Source organism: Lampris incognitus, chromosome 2, assembly GCF_029633865.1.
Source record: "Lampris incognitus isolate fLamInc1 chromosome 2, fLamInc1.hap2, whole genome shotgun sequence".
Taxonomy (NCBI): domain Eukaryota; kingdom Metazoa; phylum Chordata; class Actinopteri; order Lampriformes; family Lampridae; genus Lampris; species Lampris incognitus.
In genome coordinates, this window is record NC_079212.1 from 98,526,416 (window position 1) to 98,546,040 (window position 19,625).

The following is a 19,625-nucleotide window of genomic DNA, read 5'->3' on the forward strand; positions in this document are numbered from 1 at the left end:
AAAAATCCACTAGTTCATTGAACTCCGAATGGGTAGTATAGAATACAAACCCCTCGTAACTTTTGGATTTACAGTCTCCATATTTCACCGTGAAACAAACAGAAGTTAGAAGTAAACAGAAGTGATCCAGTTTGAGAAAATGACCACAGCAACCTGGTAAATAAACCGCTAGACAGCACGGGCCCCAGTCAGTTATCAGCCCAATGCAGCGGAGAGGAGAGGAGAGTGTTTCTGGCTTTTGTTTGCTGTTTCTGCATCCTTATCTTCCCCACAGCATATGTCTCTGTCTCCTTGCAGACATGGGTAACGTCTCCTCTTGTGCATGCATCTCACATTTCCATGTATAAAGGTTTTTTTTCTTCTTTTGTTGTTGTTGTAGCACGCATAGTCTATAACTACAACGAAACATATGGCTAAACTGACTCACCACCCAATATATCATAACTTTGATATTCAAATCTCTGTGGACAAATCCGGGGGGCACTGCGGCTGCCATGGACAGATCTAAATCTCAACCCATAAATTCAGACGGAATAATCTTGAATACATTATGTCCATTATGTCCATGTTGTAGTTTGCGCATCACACCTCCCTATCTACTGCGATGATCTGTCACGTGTCCTGGCGCCCATCCCCCACCGCCACAACTCACCTTCCACTGTTCTGGGCTTTCAGCGTTTTACACCGAGCGGTGTCATAGATGCTCTGCACCTGAAGACCTGCAGCAAGATGACCCTCCGGATGAACCGACGCCGAAGCTGGGTCACGTAGCCGAGCAGCGGCTCTGACCGCGTCTTGCTGCCGCCCCTTGGGGTTCAGGGCAGAGATAAAGGCATGACTGCTGACTGTGATCGGATCTAGCTAACATAGGCCAGGGCTTAAACGAGCCCTTTGTGTGTTCGGGGTTGATTCCTGCTATCGCCAGGCATGACTTGCCCCCCGTCCAACTTGCAGGTGGTTCTTCGCAGGAGAGCGCCAGGAGTTGAGGCTGTGTGTGAGTGTGCGCGCGTCTTTTTTTCTTTTCTTTTTTTGAAGGGCAAGCGCTTGGGGGCGGAGCCAGCGCTCATCCGTAGTGGGCTCCAGTTTAAAAGCACATCGCTCACAACAACACAAGACTAATCACACAGTCTCTGCGGTTCGTACGATCAGCTTCTTCGCTTCTTTGCCGTCCCGTGTCTAGAGGAAAACGGAGAGAAATCCCCCACGGAATCAAAGGGAGCTATATAGTTCACCGGGAAGGATTATAAGGGTCCGAAAGCAAAGGGGTGGGGAGGTGGAGAGAGGTGCCGAGTTATTTAGGTGAGTTGGGGAGAAAGTAATGTGAACTTGCTTTATGTGGCTTTGGCGCGGGCTTGCTTTTATTTTGATGACAACACAACAGTAGTGTGTGTGTGTGTGTGTGTGTGTGTGTGTGTGTGTGTGTGTGTGTGTGTGTGTGTGTGTGTGTGTGTGTGTGTGTTCAGCCCTTTCTACACTTGATATACTGTTGTCTTTTAATCGGATATGGAAGGAGCTCGCGTCTGCAGGGCTTTCCGCTTCTCCGGGAGCCGATAAACCGCTGACATCTCACAGCACCGGGGAGGGCTGCACAACGCGTCTCTCCACCTTAAACCACTGCGCTACCACCGACAAACCCTGTGTCGATACAGTTCTGCTGAGACCGGATTCTTTATGCCGTGAATCGTTATTTGTTTATTATTTTATTATAAACTACCAACCAACGTCTCGGTATAAATGTTTTTTTTACCTTTGATTGAAAAAGAATCAGTGTATTTCATCATTTCCTACACTTGTCACCTAGCAAGTGTGTGTGTGTGTGTGTGTGTGTGTGTGTGTGTGTGTGAGTCACCAGCCAGCTAGAAGGCTTTTTTGACCACGATTATCTGCGGCCGGTATAGTGAGGGGGGGGGGGGTGGCGGGCTCGCCGCGCAGGTAGAGCGGGTATGGTTGCTCGGAAACCGCTGCAGGGGGGTGGGGTGGGGGGGCGCCTCTATAAGGTTCATCTGCACCTCATGTTGCACCAGCTACCAGCTGCACGTCAGTCTGCTGGATAGTGGGATTATTTGGACCCCGGACTACTGTACCCCACGACGTGCACAAACCGTGCCCCCCCCCGACATGCATTCTGTGCATTATCAGGGGGATCACTTGCATTATACCGGGGTTGATTTTTGGATGTTGTCATATCGTGGTGCACAGTTTTTTGCTGTCTAAAGTAGTTATGATGACAACCCATGGCCTGAAATTTCTCCCAAAAAGAGTTCTGGACTATCTGAGGGAGTATCTTTGAAAACTAGCTTTGGTTTCATTTGCCAAACAGTTTTAATGTGGCGAGCCTCAGTTCTTAAATATGCTAGCTTTGCACATGCAAGCAGATATCGTGACATATATCAATATTTGTGTTGACTCCCCCATGATTATCGTGATGTTTCCCGTATCGTTCAGCGCTATGCTAGAGAACAGTGTCTGCCTACAACCCATATGGTGGTAGAAAGGTCAGGCCCATCTGTACAGATCCCACATTTAGACCACCCTAGGAACCAGTGAACGATTTGAAAAGAGCTGCTTACAAATTCCTCCTTAAGAGGGTTAATGCTCTCCATGGCTACACATCATTTGTTAAATCCCATTGCCTGTAAATGTCCCTACGGTTAACTGCCTGGATGAACTGTCTTTGCACCTGTTGCAAGAGGAAGCGCAAGCCCCTGGGGGTTCATTATCGAGGATCAGGTTGCTTCCCATCCCCGCCGAACCGAATCGCCGGCCCCGGGCAGAGAGAGTGGGATGCCTTGTTGGGCAATTTGGCGTAGGCTGATGTCCCTGGCTCGCTGTTGTTTTAGAGCTTTGTTTCTCGCCAGCTGTCTGGGCATCGCACAAATATGGCCCTCCTCTGGTCATGTGTTCCTAGGAGACCGGGGGGCCTTGTTCTTCTCAGTCATCAGATCTACATTATGTGGCAGACAGCATGTTTGGGTATGAACACATCTCATTTGTGGTTCCCGGGAGGGATAACCGTCAACCTCGACGGTGCCCCATCTTCCCCCCCCCCCTGCATTCTAAAATCCTATGGGTTTAGTAGTGCTGAACATATTGCAAGTGCATGTGATCCATCCTACCTCATAATGCAAAGACGCACGGGGGGTGTCAAGTTCTCATACTTGCATCTAACAGAATGGCGCCTCAAATGTTCTTTTTGATACATGTGTGTAATTACTCTAACTCTGTTACTTGAGCAAACGGATGCAAAGAAAATAAATCTCATTTGTTTGGAGGCTGTGTCCTGAGCAATAAGTTTTTAAGTGGAGCGTCTTAAATCAAGTCTCTTTTCTGTTTTTACTTCCCGTGTATCGCTGGCAACTCAACCGTCGGTGTGCCTGTTGATTAACTCCCCTCTGTACATTCTGTGCATTGTTAGCTGAGACCTGACACACATTTGACATGATATGTAGGGCTAGATCCAGGCCAACTGACATGGGGAGCTCTTGCAACACCGAGTATGTCTCTGGTAACAGCAAGACTCCTGTCCTCTCCTCTTCAGGTCAAGTGAAATAATTGAGCTGTATCTTTTAAATGCACACTGAAGACGTTTGTGTTTATTAGTTAGATTTAGATGCATGTCAAGAAATTAGCTGATTTCAAACACATATTTAAACAAAATCTTAGCTTAGAAATTGGCTTTTCTAAACTCATATTTAAAAAAAAAAACCTCATGTTCGCACAGACTCAGACAATATTGGTAACCAGGAACATTTACTTGAACATTGGCGGGAGCACTTGTTCGCAAGTGGGTTATTCTGCAATGGCTTTATATAAGCATACTAAGTGTCTGATACCAAAGTGGATACATTTATTCCACTATCAGCTTGCTTTTTTTTTGAAAATTACACAAGAGGTGACTACGTCCAGCCTGTTTTTTGGAAATGTGCCAATTTAATTAACTGGGGGAAAAAAACCCACTTTAGCTGGGGACACCAAATGATTTATTGTTTTGAAGTTGTCTATTGCACTTGTGGTCAGCGGTATCTCTGTGGTGTCCACGGATCACTAGTGTTGTTATTGGTCACGTTCTTTTTCTAGGCACACTGAGGACGTTTTGTGCCCCATCACTTACTTTGAACCCTCTTCCACGGTCACTCAAGTCCTTTACTTGACTGTGTTACAGGTACACCAGAAGCAGACAGCCGGGCAATCCGAGTGTTTCCTGGCTTTGATGCGACCCGACTGTGCCTGGAGCATGTCCACAGCGGGCCTGACTGCCCAGGAGATCTGTTTTCCCGCAGAAAGCCCCTTCCTGCGGGATAGCTACTGTCACAGCATGGCTGGATCCAAATCCTCATGGAGCTGTCGCCATGACCCAGAGAAGTGAGTGATCAGAAGTCAAGACTAGTAGAAGTGGAAGACGTTTCTGAAATCTGCATGATGTTCTTGAGAGTTTAGGCTGTACCAAAGGCACACTGGCTGGATGTTGTTCAAATCCCAATGTAACTGACACTCAAGTATTTATTAATTCATCTATTTATTTGATTTAAGTGTACTTGACAGGGCAAGGACCCATTTACACACATTGCTGTAAATGTGTCAGATTAAAAAAAAAAGGCTAATTTGCATCTGTAGTCCCTGGCCAGATGCAACAAATGGCAACCCAAGGCGCTGGTCAGACCAGAAATGTGTGGAGCGAAATTTATACTTATGTCCTTTCAGGACGAGAGAGTTGGCGGCCAAAAACACCAAACAAAAATAAATCAACGAAACACAGCAGTTATACCATCTACTCCTGCTTCATGACTGACGGAAACCAAGCCGCATATTATTTTTGTAGCAATTTAGATTCTGGCAGAGAACAAATATATGAAATTGGATGATGTGACCGCTGAAATGATAGCTTCCTCTATTTACTCTTCTCTCCAGTGACCATTCTGTCACAGGTCAACACAGTCAAAGCATTTTTGTTAGTGGTCGAACTTGTGAATGAATTTACCTGTCAAAGTTGGCCAAAATTGAACTCTGCATTAAGGCATCATGCAAATCTACTTAATAAATAGGATGTGCTTAGTGTGGCCAACAATTACTTCCACAAAATTGAGATAACCAGTGAGAATGATACAGTATTCATATTTTAAACAATCTTTTTTTTTCAACAGCGTCTACTTCAGTATGGACCCTGCGCACATAGAACACAGCTCGCGGGTCCAGCAACAGGTGCCACCTAGCCCGTCCCTAGCTGTTGAGAGTAAGTGTTAGGTCAAGTCCACTCTGTGCATGTGTCTAAGGAAATACTCAGCTTGAAATGGACATCGAGCCCTCTTTTCCCAAACCTAAGACCTCATGTGTAGCTAATGGATTTCCAGAAAAAAGAGAATGCTTGATTCCTGATTTTTAATGTATTAATGGGGCTACATTGGAGATTTCCTTTTGTGACTGGCCAGTTTTGTGTTTGTTGACCTCCAAATACAGTACTGGAGGAGTCATCCTATCCATGGTTTACTCCCAAAATTGGGAAGCAGGAATCAAGGATGAAATTTTTCATTTTTCTTCAACAAACTATGATTTCATTTGTACAGAGATACTGTGCTGTTTATTTTATAGTTGCTCACTTGTAGTTACCTCCTTTTTCTTCTCTCCTGACAGAACAGAAACATAGCCCCAGCATGCAGCGGTTACCCCCGAAGAAGTCGAGACCCAGCCATCTCTTCTTGTCTTGTAGCGCTGAACCCTCCACGCCGAGCCCTGTTGACGATGACCAGGTGGTCCCGTCATTCCAGCGGCTGTCTGTATATGAGCGCAACAGCCCACCACAGACACCAGGCAGATGTTCAAAGCCTCTGCCCCCACTTCCTGCACAAACAGACCTCGCTCCTGAGCAGGCAATGGACAATGAAATGGAATTTTTCACCGCCTCAGATGAAAGCCGCTGCCTTGTGCCCGATCAGTGTTCCAAACCCTCACCTTTTCGCTATGTAGTCCCCAACCGACGGAGCTTTAGGGGCTGCGGACAGATAAACTACGCCTATTTTGAGGGCTCGTTGGGGCAACAGAGACTACCGCAACCCCAAAAACAGCCACAGCCCCAGCCTCAGCCACAGCCTCAGCTCCAGCCACAGCAGGAAGTGCGGGAACCACCTGAACAGCAGCCACTGGAGCCACCAAGGCAGCAGGATAGGGCTCAGAGGAAGTTGCGACGCTCTCACTCCGGCCCAGCCGGTTCCTTCAACAAGCCCACGTTGCTGCGCCTCTCGTGCCATCACCGCCACACCCAGGGCATGGATAAGCCAGAGGTGCCACCTCCTATCCCTCCACGCCACGTCAAGATTGTAGACCACCGCCGCTGGTCAGCAGAGGTCACGACAGGGGCTTACAGTGATGAGGACAAGCCCCCCAAGGTGCCACCAAGGGAACCCTTATCTACAGGCTCCTCTCGTACCCCCAGTCCAAAGAGCCTTCCAACATACATCAATGGGGTGATGCCCCCCACTCAAAGCTTTGCCCCAGATCCCAAGTATGTGAGCTTCCGCGGCTTGCAGAGACAAAACAGCGAGGGCTCGCCATGCATATTACCTGTTATGGAGAAGGGCAGGCAGGCGAGCAGCACTCATTACTTCCTGCTGCCTCAACGGCCCCCTTACCTGGACAGCCCTTATGTTGAAAAGTTTCTCCAGGCCATGGACAGCTCTGCCAGCCATAGTGCAGCAACATCTGAATCAGACTGGGACTGCCACACGAGGAGGAATGCACATGTGGATTTAGTCTGAAAAGACTTGGTCTTGAAAAGTCTCCACGGTAGAGAACTATACTGTGCACCATCAACCACCACTGGGCTGAAAGGTGAAACTGGATACTTATGCCCTCAAACTGCTGCTTTTATTCTTCTGGTTTATTTTTAAATTTTTTTTTTTTTTACCCCTTCTGTATTCTGAAAACACAGGGTATGTGAGCACTGTATGCAGTTACTGGAAATGTTGGTGTGCTTATCACGAGAGATATGTTTTACCTAAATGCTGTGTCTCTGGCTATGGACTGTGGGTAAAATTTGATATTGCAGAGTGATTATTTTTTTATCTGATTTTTATTTCATGACATTCAATATTGTACTGTTTTGCTGATATTGTAGTGCAGTCCAAAGGTCCAAGCAGGACTTGAGCCTCATGTTCTCAGTGTTTCGTGTTTGGTGATTGTTGACAGATGACTGTTTTTTTGTCTGGTAGCTTTGTGAGATGCATGTGGTTATTCGACGTTGCGTTTATATCTCACAAGGGACGAAAGGTCAGTAAAGCAACCATGTATCAATTAATATATCTATGAAGTTTTAAATAGGAGACCGATTTTAGCTAAATGAAGGATGATGTCACGTGTATCTCCAATCTAGTCGCTTTTGTTTGTGTGTGGATATGCTATAAGGTGGCATGTCAAAATGATAGCTTCCCACCCTAATGAAGATCCAGTCTTACTAGACAGGAATTCTTACAGTCTTAGTCTCACTATGCCTTGTTTTGTTTCCCACATGGCGTGTACATTTTGTACTAGTGGGTGGGTATATTACTGGTAGCTATACACGTTTCCAGTGATACGTCTAGTGCAGCTTATATTGATATACTTGTTGTTGGTGCGTATGTACAATGTGCATGTCCGTGCACGTAGTGGCGTGTGCAAAGGTGCATGTAAACTACAGTAGGAGAATGTGTTCTTTTGGTATTACTGTATAGAGTAACCTTCTACATTTGGTAGATTATTAGTTACAATGCCAAAAACGTGGTAACTATGTATGTTACCATGCTCTTTCTGTTTGCAGCACCTGCTTTTACAACCCTCTGAAGTGCACACTTTGCTCTCTTTCAGTGTCAAGCCCCGTTTTGTTGCACAGAAAAATGGCCTGTTGAATATATGTGAATGTATGCTATTCTTACTGAATTATGTCAAACAGTCGGAGCTTATATTTGGCCAAACTGTGAGTCATTGCTTGGAACTTAATTGCCTCAAGTACTACCTCCCTATGATATTATAATCAGTAGTTTGCATATTCACCATTTTAAGTAGTCTTCACAACGCACTCTAAATCCCTTAATAATACCTATAGGATCATCCAGCAACGATACTCTAGCTAAATACGAGTGGACAAATTGACACAGTATAGTTTCCATCAAGGTGAGAAGGAACGTTTTACTGAAAACCTCTATTTATATTGATTTAATTGATTATAAGGGTAGCATATAAAAACCTCTAGTTTATTGATTTAATTGATTATAAGGGTAGCATATAACCCAATTTTACAATGGATCCTGCCTACAATTAGAGATCATGAATAGGCTCAACGGACGACACAGATGCATTACACAGACTGCATGTGGCTTATCTCACCTGATACAGACTTTCCTGTTCTGCTCATGCATTCCTGCTTTACATGATTGCAGTGGGTGTGGTCCATGAGACTTTGGCTGCTGGCAGCCAGGAAATAATATGAATTTTATTGCTCCATATGATTCAAGAACCGTCAGGAAGATCTAGTAAATGTAGCACATGTATTGAAGTATACCTAGGTGTTCAGTATGCAGAACCGATTAGTGCTAAGGTCAAACGGTCAATGAAGTATACCCCCCAACCCCCCCGCTGGTCACAGCCCTTGCTATGATAATGTTGTTTTTGACTGTCTGTGAACTTGTTTACATTATACACTGATATTATTTAATCTTAACGTATTCACGTCTTATTAGGAGAAACAAATACCAAATGAAAGACTAGCTCATCATAAATATCTGACATTCTCTGCTGTGGTGAAGACATGCACTGGGAGAGTACAGTATGCTGTGCACAGTATTTAACTATTCCATTTGTCGTTTTGAATAGTTGATTGATCTATAGTCTTTGAACAGGAAACAAAATAAAATGACTTATTTATGAATCTGTTTTTTGGTTTATCTTTTTTTTTCCCCCCCTTCAGTAGGTTATAATGAGTGAACTCTGATTCAGCTGTTTGGCCTGTTTTATCACCCACACACCCTCATACAGCGCCTTATTATGACTGGCCTCTATCCAGATACAGAAGAGTGACTTACACCGACAGAGTGACAGGTATATATTACCTTCCTCTTCCTGGTTATAACTTAAAACTTTTCTTCTTGTTGCTTGGCAGGTTGGCTCTACCACACCGTTGCTCAATTAAAATTGCTGGGAGCCATTAGTGCAGTCTGCTGAGCTTTTCGGTTGATTCCTGGCTCCACCGCACCAGCCAGCATAAGGTTTCAAACGTGAATTTAAGTGGTTTTTTTCCTCGATGTCAGGAGGCACGCAGCCAAAAGTAATGTTAATGAAACAGAGAAATAGAGGTAAAATAGCTACCTAGCAATGGATTACGGTTGCATCGGTTACGTTGTCCACCATGGTCTTTTGAAAAGGCAGCAATTAGTTCTCTGGGTATGTGCTGATAGTAATTGACTGTGTCCTATACTCTCAGGAGAACAAAAGGTGACAGTGTGATCTATCTAGGCCACCTGCAAACCCTTTCACCCGGTTCAGATGTGGGTTAGCTGCCAGGCGACTGCATGGGAGGTGACTATGGAAACTGCAACAAGTGCTACTTAGCTGAAATGAAGCCGGGTTGGGCCAAATGAAGCAGCAGAGCATGGCAACATGGTGAATCTGATTTAAGTACTGTGGATATAACAAATTATATGTTAAAAGCAACAAAAAAAAACCCAGCAGTCCAAATCCAACCTGTGATCTTGATTCCAGTTTCATCTTCACTTTTAAGACAACACCTTGCCTTATCTAAATTGCTTTTCTACACATTGTGCCACAATCTTACTTTGTCCAGCCGTTTTCTCTCTGTCTTCTCTCCTCAAGGTCTCTTTTCTGATCTCCTTATGAGTGTCTTAATGCATGCTTAATAATCCAGGTAAGAAAATCAAAGAAGGTTGAATCAGTTCATCTGGATACAACGTTTATTGACAGATACGTTTCAGGAATCAGGAGCACTTCATTTGACATTTCACTTCATATAAATGAAATGAAACATCATTTCCCCCAGCCCACAGCAGTGCAACACAAAGACAAAAACACATATCCAAAGAACACATATATCCAAACTAGACTATAATGGATATTTTTTTAGATAGTTTAGCTATCCCTACTATAGATGCCAATAATAAGAGGGATCTGGACAATCCTATACAGCTAGAGGAAATAGTCACTTGTCTTAGATTAATGCGAAATACCAAAGCTCCAGGTCCAGACGGATTTCCAATTGACTTTTACGAGAAGTTTTCCCACCTTATTGCCCCTTTACTATTAGACATGTTCAATGATTCGATGGAAAGAGGATCCCTCCTCCCTACCTTAAATCAAGCTTCAATTTTGCTTATTCTCAAGAAAGACAAGAACCCTGAAGATGTAGCAGCTGGAGACCAATAAGTTTTTAAATTCGGATGTAAAGCTTCTAGCCAAGGTCTTGGCATGCCAGTTGGATCCTTGCTTGGCAGACATCATTTCTGAAGATCAAACAGGGTTTGTTAGAGGTCGGCAACTTCTTCTAACATTAGAAGACTTTTAAATATTGTGCTTTCTCCTGGTGCTTCTCAAGCTGCTAAAATGATTATATCATTGATTGTGGAGAAGGCCTTTGATCAGGTTGAGTGGGCTTACTTGTTTTCTGTTCTGGGGAAATTTGGTTTTGGGTCTAAATTTATTTCTTGAATACAACTTTTATACTCTGTCCCTACTGCTTACGTGACGACTAACTCTCAAATGTCTGACTACCTCCCTCTAACAAGAGGTAGCTGTCAAGGTTGCCCAATCTCTCCCCTGCTCTTTCCAGTAGCTATAGAACCTCTCTCGATTGCTCTCAAATCCTCCCGACTCTTTACTGGTATTCGCAGGGCTGGACTGGAACATCACGTTTCTCTCTATGCTGATGATCTTTTGCTCTATGTCACAGAACTGGCCAACTGTTTAGATGACATTTTACAAATCTTGATGACCTTTGGATCGTTTTCGGGCTACAAGTTAAATATTAGCAAAAGCAAGTGTTTTCCTATTAATAAGGTGGTGAAACAAATCTCACCAGGTACCCTACCATTCCGACTAGCCCACACCAGTTTCCGTTATCTGGGTGTCAACATTGCTCACTCCCTCACCTCCCTCCATAAACATAACTTCATAAAGTTGGTTATGGAAATTAAATCTTATTTGAAGCGTTGGGATTCCCTCCCTCTCTCTCTGACAGGCAGAATCAACTCTATTAAAATGAACATTCTGCCCAGACTCTTGTTTCTTTTCCAGTCCCTTCCAATATTTTTGTCAAAATAATTTATTCGAATGTTAGACAAAAAAAAAAAATTCACAGTTTATTTGGGACGGCAGGAGTCTGAGGGCTCATAGATCAGCATTGAAGAGGGGTAAATGGGATGGGGGCCTTGTGTTGCCTAACCTTTTATTTTATTATTGGGCGGCCAACCTTCAAAAAATTCATGCCTGCTGTAACTCTCCCAGCCTTTATTAGTGCATAATGGAGGATAACTCCTCCCATCCTTCACTTCTGAGGGCCTTGGTCTGTGCCCCTCTGGCTTCTTGCTGTCCTAAATACATTAGCAATCCAATTGTGCTCTCTACTTTGAAAATTTGGAAACAATTTAGGCAACATTTCAAACTTTCAGCCCCCACTCCATGCACCCCCATGTGTAATAACCACTTGTTTCCTCCCTCTAATTTAGATACAGCTTTCAATCTGTGGAGAGAGAGAGAGGCCTGGCCCATTTCTCAGATTTATATTTAAAGGGCTCGTCAACACTTTTAATGATCTCTGCTTAAAGTACAATTTACCTCAGTCTCATTTGTTCCGGTATCTTCAAGCTCGTAATTATGCTCGCACACATTTAACATCTTTCCCTCAGCTTCCAGTAGGCTCGCTTGTCTCTAAGGTACTTCCTCTCCTCAGGGCACATGGCAGGATCTCAGTTTTATATGACCTAATATCATCCTCGGATTTGACTTCTCTAGTGGGGGTTAGGGGTAGTTTGGTAAAGGAGCTTGAATGTGATGTGACAGATGAATGGTGGGACAAGGCACTAGCCAGGGTCAACTCTACATCCTCATGTTCCTGTTTAAGTTTAATACAGTTTAAGGTCTTGCGTAGGGTTCATTTTACAAAAATTAAGCTTTGTAGGCTGTTTCCAGACATGAGTGATACCTGTGATAGATGTGGCTCATCACCAGCGGGTCTTAGTCATATGTTTTTCTCCTGTCCAAAATTAGTGGAGTTCTGGTCCTGTTTCTTTAAGATGATAGGGGAAGCCCTAGATATTACACTAGATCCCTGCCCCTTGATGGCCATCTTTGGGGTACCCCCTACACTGATCAGTCCTACCACGAAAGATTCTGATGTTGTTGCCTTTGCCTCACTCATTTCCCATAGATGCATTCTGTTACAGTGGAAAAGCCCAAATCCACCTTCCACTACCTCCTGGTTAAAGGATTTAATGTCATTTCCCCTATTAGAGAAGTTGAAGTATTCCTTAAGAGGCGTAACTCTTAAGTTCTACAAAAGATGGCCGCCTATTATCACATATATAAATTCTCTTATCTCTCTGTACCCCAACTGTTTATCAATGAATCAATTCCTTGGGGTGAGCATCCCGAGCGTTGTTTTTTACTGCACTGACCTCCCTATTTTATTTTATTTCATTTTATCAATTTTCTGTATGTGTGAATGTGTACGTGTGTCTTATCTACTTATCAGTTCTCTATGTGCATTATTTTTTTCTTCTTTCTTCCCTGTTTTTTTTTGAGAATTTGGGATGGGTGGGGGGGTTGGAACAAGGTGCTGTTGTAGTTTTCAGGGGAAAATCTTGAGAAACACTGATCTGTTCTTTTGTCTAACATCATGTAGCGAATTTGGGGGGCAGCCCGGGAACCGCTGCAGCCAGGACGCAAACCCGGATTTCCCGCACCATGGGCAACAACGTTAACTGGTTGACTAAAAGCTCTCCCAGGCGATCCAGCGCCAGCTCTCCCAGCCGTTAGACGAAGACACAAACTTGGATGCAGATGTAGACAAAGACACTGTATAGACGGTACTGGGTGAGGCCGCCGCAAACGCAAGTTCACGCTGCCATCTTCCCACACCGGTACTGGGTGAGGCCGCTGCAAACTGAATTCGCACCACCATCTTCCCACACCGGAAGTGGGATACGTTTCATTACTCAAGTTGAGTGATGAAACGTATCTGTCAATAAATGTATCCATGTGAACTGATTTAACCTTCTTTGATCGCCTTACGAGCCTAGACTAATAAACTCCCTCGTCTTGTTGAACACTGAACTGATTTATCACCTCTGTTTCTTAACTGTGACGCTGCAGCATTGTCATAGACATTGATATATATATATATAAGCCCTGTGATGGCCTGGCGGCCTGTCCAGGATGTCTCCCTGCCTGCTGCCCAATGACTGCTGGGATATGCTCCAGCATCCCCGCGACCCTGACAGCAGGCTAAGCGGTTTGGATAATGTATTTATATATATATATATATATGTGTGTGTGTGTGTGTGTGTGTGTGTGTGTGTGTGTGTGTGTGTGTGTGTGTGTGTGTGCTTTCTACCTCTCCAGGCCCCCATTTGTATCAAGCTGCTGGTTTTATATTCATAAATAGAAATAGAATGGAAAGATGAGTAAGCAAATACTGCCATTCAGTTAACATCATCCATCATCAGGCAGAGCATCCACCTATAACAACAATCTTTTTGCATTATAAAAACTTACGTCAGCCAAAAATCCTGGGTTGTCTCTGATCTGCAAAAAGCAAAAACAAAAAACAAACAGGTAAACTCAGCTAAAGCAGGTTTAATCCCTGATAACGATAAAGCTGTATGTTCTCAACACGTCTAAAGTTGCAACTTTAACATTTTTATCAGGACATGGACCCAGATTTTGGATTCAAGCTTGCCTTTCAATCACAATACCGATCAACATACTTGGTGTTATCAAATAATTAGAGAGAAGTCCTTGGCTAGCTATGCTGAATGATTACCCTGTGGAACAAATTGCTTCTTTATGATTAGAATGATTATACTGTAACACGTAGTGGTTTAATAACTGTTATATAACCTCTGCTGTTTGGTCCACAGATACCAGTGAGGATATTACATACTTATCAGACTTCTATGCCTGGCTGTTACAACCTACATTTTGCAAAAGCACACATGACTTCTAGTATCAAGAAATAACAGTAACTATTAGTTTTTGTAATAGCAGTGGTGGTCATGACAATAAATATAATGTCTTAAAATATCTTGATAATTTGCAACATGGTGCAGCCTGGTGGCCCAGTGGTTAGCACTGTTGCCTCGCAGCAAGAAGGTCCTGGGTTCGAACCCCAGGCCGTCCCAGGTCCTTTCTGTGTGGAGTTTGCATGTTCTCCCTGTGTCTGTCCTCCGGGTGCTCCGGTGTCCTCCCACCATCAAAAGACATGCATGTTAGGGTTAATACTCCTGCCTGTGCCCCTGAGCAAGGCAATGGAAAGAAGAACCGGAGTTGGTCCCCGAGTGCTGCCGCTGCCCACTGCTTCTATACAATAGGATGGGTTACATGCAGGGAACAAATTCATTGTATGTATGTACAATGACAAATAAACAATCAAATGGTGACAAACCAATTTCCAGACTGAAAACTGCAAATACAAGGACAATCGAGAGCGTCCCATCAGAAAACTGGATGAATGACACCGCTCAGGTCTGTTTATATCAGAGAGCACAGTTCACTCTCAAACAAACCAATGAATTAGAGAAAAAAAATGCAGTCCTTACAATCATGAATTAAGAATGATGAAGGTATCTGTGTCAAGGGTAAATCAGAATAGACTATATTGCAGATACTGAAGTCATAAAATAATCTTTAAATATATAAATAGACATCAGAAATGAATCATCTATTTGGCTGATCACACCTTTCTAAAACGTGTTTTCCACTATTAACTTTAATGTCACTTCACAGAGTTTGCCATTGATCTCAGGCTTGGTACCACAGAAAACACAGTTTTTATTGTTTTCTGCATGTAAAAGAAGTTTGAAACAGACAATAATCTTTGGTCTTGAATGGGAAATAGCAGATGGCAATGATATTCAGAATCAGAATATCAGAATCAGAATAGTTTATTCATCCCCGAGGGGAAATTGGGTTCTGTTCAGAATTAGATTATAGATAACATTATATACTTAGTCCCAAAGCAAGCATGCATTACAAAGTCATTAAGAAAACAATCATTCTTCGTCCACATCCATTCAACCCACTGCAGGGTCACAAGAGGCTGAGGGCAGTCTCCATTTTACCTAACATGCATGCATGCAATCTCCATATAGAAAGGATGTGGCCAATTCCTGGATCCTCTTTCTTTTAGGTACAAGCAAGTATCTAAACAATATTCCATCATCACCCCGGCCCTTTTATTCCAGTTTTCCAGTTGGGAACAAATCCAGTAATGTGTATGTTTGGTTTTGTTTGTGCTCAATGTTCTAAGTATAGTGCACACTGTACACAAACAGAGACGCCTCTCAATGCTATTTGTCTCCTTTCTGACACACACACACACACACACACACACACACACACACACACACACACACACACACACACACACGTCATTACTAAAAGAGCACATACGCCCTCTAGTGATGAAAGGTTATAATGCTGACAAACTAAACTTGCTCGTGGTCCATCATGGTTGTTTGTAAGAAGCTTACAAAACTGCTGCATACTTGAAGAAATAATGCATCTTCCTCCATCGACCCTACCCTTGATAAAGAAAATGTAATTTAACAGCGTTCCTTACCATTTTCCATTACCACAGCATGTCTGGAGTCACTTCATGTCTGCAGCAGTTTAAAAGGCGAATGGGTTAATTGAGAGATTAAGTTTTCACTTGATCTAAAATCCCTCTTTTCTGTTGGTTGCCTCTTCATACCTACAGGTTATCATCATCATCATCAGGTCGAATATCGTCGGATGGCTCTGACCCTCTCATGCCACCCATCTCTATCCTGCATAGCAGCTGGAAGATCCTCAGATGGACATCCTGTGTTATCGACAAGTTCCATTCCATTCCATTATCCAAACTGCTTATCCTGCTCTCAGGGTCACGGGGATGCTGGAGCCTATCCCAGCAGTCATTGGGCAGCAGGCAGGGAGACACCCTGGATAGGCTGCCAGGCCATGTAATTTCTTGCAGGCCTTCCCACATTTCTTTCCACATTTGGGTGACCAAAGAAGGGTGTCGCTTGCAAGTTCTTCCTTGTTCTTCCAGCAACGACCAGCAAATCGACCCCTTCGTTCTCGGGTAGTGTTTGAGATGGCAGGTATATTGCCATAGAGACACTTCTCTGTTTTAGGTGCTTACCATTTTGCATGATCTAACTATCCCTTTGCTACTTTGAGATGAACACGTAAAATAAATAGATAAATAAATAAAAAACAGGTTTGTGGATTTTCATCGAAAACAGGATCAGATCTTATCTCATATGTATAGCACCCTAAAAGATTTAATGACTAATAGTCACCTTAAAAGACTTCAAACAAATGAATAAATTCAGCACCCATAATGTCTAAACTTACCAGTAAAGAGTTATTTATCTGATTCGAAACAACATTTAACTTGTATAATAGAGAGAATTGGCAGTGATAGACCAAGGCAATGTGATAATTGTATCTACATATGGAAAAACATGTTCTCACTGGCTTTAACTGACAGAGTTTGCAACATTTTCTGTTTTGTTGTTTACCAGCATTTCAAAGAGACATGAGGCGCAGGGATACAACAGAATACTGTAGAATGGATTAGGTAGAAATAGAAATAAGACATTTTTTTGCTTTTTTTAAATGTCAGGTTATGTCAGGTAGGGCATCCAGCGTAAAACCTTTGCTAAATCAAATATGCAGATCATACATAAAATTTCCACACCGGATAGGGTAACTTGAGGCCCAGGTTACCAATGACCGCCACCTGTTGGCCAGCAGGTTGCCAGTGGAAACTATGCTGCTGTTGGTTGAAGGAGAAGGAGAGGGGAAGGCATGTCCAGAGGCAGCGAGAGAGGAGGAAGGGTAGGAGTGTGGAGGTGAGAGTCGGAACTTTGGCTGTTGGCACTATGACTGGTAAAGAGAGAGAGCTGACTGGTATGATGGAGAGAAGGAAGGTAGATATAATGTGTGTGTGCAAGAGACCAGGTGGAAGGGGAGTAAGGCCCGGAGCACTGGAGGTGGGTTCAAACTCTTTTACCATGGTGTGGATAGGAGGAGAAATGGGTATCAGGGCTTAATTTGTGCCGGAGCAAGCCGGAGCGCGCTGCGGGACCGCCCAGATTTGGACCGGCACCTATTTGATTGGCTCCGCCACCTCTTTGGTCACTATAAAAATCTGTAAAAACATTTTCTCTAATGTTTAGTGTTATCTGGTCTGGCACTCTATTATTTCCCATTGGCGTTTTTCGTAAATCGCTTGTTTGCCTACGTTTGATGCATTTTTAATCCGCTATTTTCTAAGAGAGAGAGAGCGAGAGAGAGAGAGAGAGAGAGAGAGAGAGAGAGAGAGAGAGAGGTCAATCTCCCAAGCCACGCAGTGCGCGCCACGTCACAGCAGCTAACATTACCTCGATATTAGACTCACAACAACTAGCCGCCTGCTCTATCAGAAGCCATTGATTAAAAAATGTCAGTCAGATTTGTTAAGTTTTTTTTCAGACCAGCAGATCAGCCGAACCCTAAGAAAGCCATGGTAATTTCGGACGAGCAACAGGGAAGGGCACAGCACAGCACAGCAGCAGCTAGCTAGCACAAGCGTGGCAGCGCCTGCTACTAGCAAACATGACGAGCAGGAGGAAGAAGAGGAGGATAACGAGCCAGAGGGCCATCGAAGAGAACTTTTTTCAAGGTTGGCCCCTACATACAGGGCGAATGAGCGATAGAGCCTTGGACCAGAAGGCGTTTTTTCGAAGGCTGGCAAGGGAGCTGGAGAAACGTATTGTAACGATCGCGGATGAATAGGCTCGGTAGCCTCTTGGCTAACGGGTCGGGCCCTTTAGTCGACTGGTTAACGTTGTCGCCCGCGGTGCGGAATACACGAGTTCGCGCCCCGGCTGTGACGGTCCGGCTGGAATTCGAATTCGCTGCAGTATTGTAGCGAATTCGGGAGGGTATTGTAAAATTCGGGGGGGGGGGGGTATTGTAAAAGTACTCTACCCACAGCATTGGTCAGACGACCCTGGGGCACTGTTTGGGGAAGATGAAGTCGAAAGACTCTGCCAGCAGTTTAGAATCGATGGAATGTCATTCGGTCATAAAGGGAATATAGGGACAGCGGTGGGAAATGTGTCCCAGATGGACTGAAAGACCTCCTGGCAGCAGTCAACACTGCCCCCATCTCAAGTGCAGAGTGTGAGAGGGGCTTTTCCCAGATGTACCTACTCTGCACCGCCAACAGGTCATCTCTTCGCACATCCACCATCTCCACGCTACTCTTCCTTTGCCCTGTTGGACCACCGCTCACCCTGTCCAACCCCGTTCCATATGTGAGGTCATGGATTAGTAAAGGACACAGAACTGCACAGGACTCTAGGAGTAAAGTAGGAAGCAGGGAGAAGGAGGCTGAAGGCTCTACTGATGTTTTGTGGGGTGTTTTGGACGAATAAATAAAAGGTACTTTTAAAAAATTATTTTGCGCAGTGTTGTTAATTGAGCCTTATAGTTTTGTGATGGTGATCAATGTATCGGGCCAAATTGCTTAATTCAAGCGCCATAGCCTGTAATATTTGCTAGTAACATTTGATTTGCTAATGTCCCTTACGGCTTTCCGTAGCGCCACAACAAAGTCACGTGATGTACGTAACAACGTCAGTCGGAATCCGGTCGGTGAATAAACACTCAGCACGTGAGAAGTCGTCCTTGCTTTATTAATGTTATAATTTAACATAGCCAGAGGGCACAGATCATTACATGGTGTCAGAGTAGCGGAGTTTAAATACCCAATATGGATTCGTACGGCGTTCCAGCTCCACGGATGGACTGGGAATCCGCGAACTTACCTGAAGCATGGAGACGATTTCGACAAACAACGGAGCTAATGTTCAAGGGCCCCCTGCGCGGGAAGAACGAAGAGGAGAAATGCAGCTACCTCCTGCTCTGGATAGGGGAAAAAGGGCGCGATGTGCACAACACTTGGACACTCAGCGGAGAACAGGCCAAGAAGCTAGAAACGTACTACGATAAGTACACTGAGTACATCGCCCCGAAAGCAAACCCGATTTATGCCAGATAAAAATTTCATGAAAAGATGCAGGGAGAGAGTGAATCCTTCGAACAATTTGTAACTGAGCTAAAGCTCCTAGTCAAAGACTGTGGCTACCCAAATGCCGACGAGATGGTCAGGGACCGCATCGTGTTTGCCACCAACTCACCCAGAGTGAGAGAAAAGCTACTTAGCCAGGGAGCTGAGCTTACGCTAGAAAAAGCCATAGATGTAGCCCGCTCACACGAGCTAGCAAAGCAACAGCTAAAGTCTATGGGCCAGGGCAGCACACATGAAACGGTGCACGCAGTAGGCAGAAAGACTTACAAACCGAACGCACCCAAAGCAGCTAACGCTAATTTCAAACAAA

The 19,625-nt window shown here is 44.1% G+C and overlaps 1 protein-coding gene across 1 annotated transcript; it reads left to right on the forward strand.

The window, feature by feature from the left end:
* Positions 1-1,137: 1,137 nt before the first annotated feature.
* On the forward strand, positions 1,138-8,929 carry errfi1a (ERBB receptor feedback inhibitor 1a). The gene is made up of 4 exons (XM_056274223.1): positions 1,138-1,299; positions 4,163-4,362; positions 5,142-5,230; positions 5,629-8,929. Exons 2-4 carry the CDS (start codon positions 4,211-4,213, stop codon positions 6,747-6,749), a joined length of 1,362 nt encoding a protein of 453 aa, XP_056130198.1. The 5' UTR covers positions 1,138-1,299; positions 4,163-4,210; the 3' UTR covers positions 6,750-8,929.
* The last annotated feature ends 10,696 nt before the right edge of the window (positions 8,930-19,625 follow it).

Bases quoted from the DNA above. Each gene is read 5' to 3' on its own strand.
- errfi1a (XM_056274223.1), top strand. From the start codon at position 4,211: ATGCGACCCGACTGTGCCTGGAGCATGTCCACAGCGGGCCTGACTGCC. The intron at 4,363-5,141 runs GTGAGTGATCAG...TTTTTTCAACAG, and splicing joins TGTCGCCATGACCCAGAGAA to CGTCTACTTCAGTATGGACC. The intron at 5,231-5,628 runs GTAAGTGTTAGG...CTCTCCTGACAG, and splicing joins CCCGTCCCTAGCTGTTGAGA to AACAGAAACATAGCCCCAGC.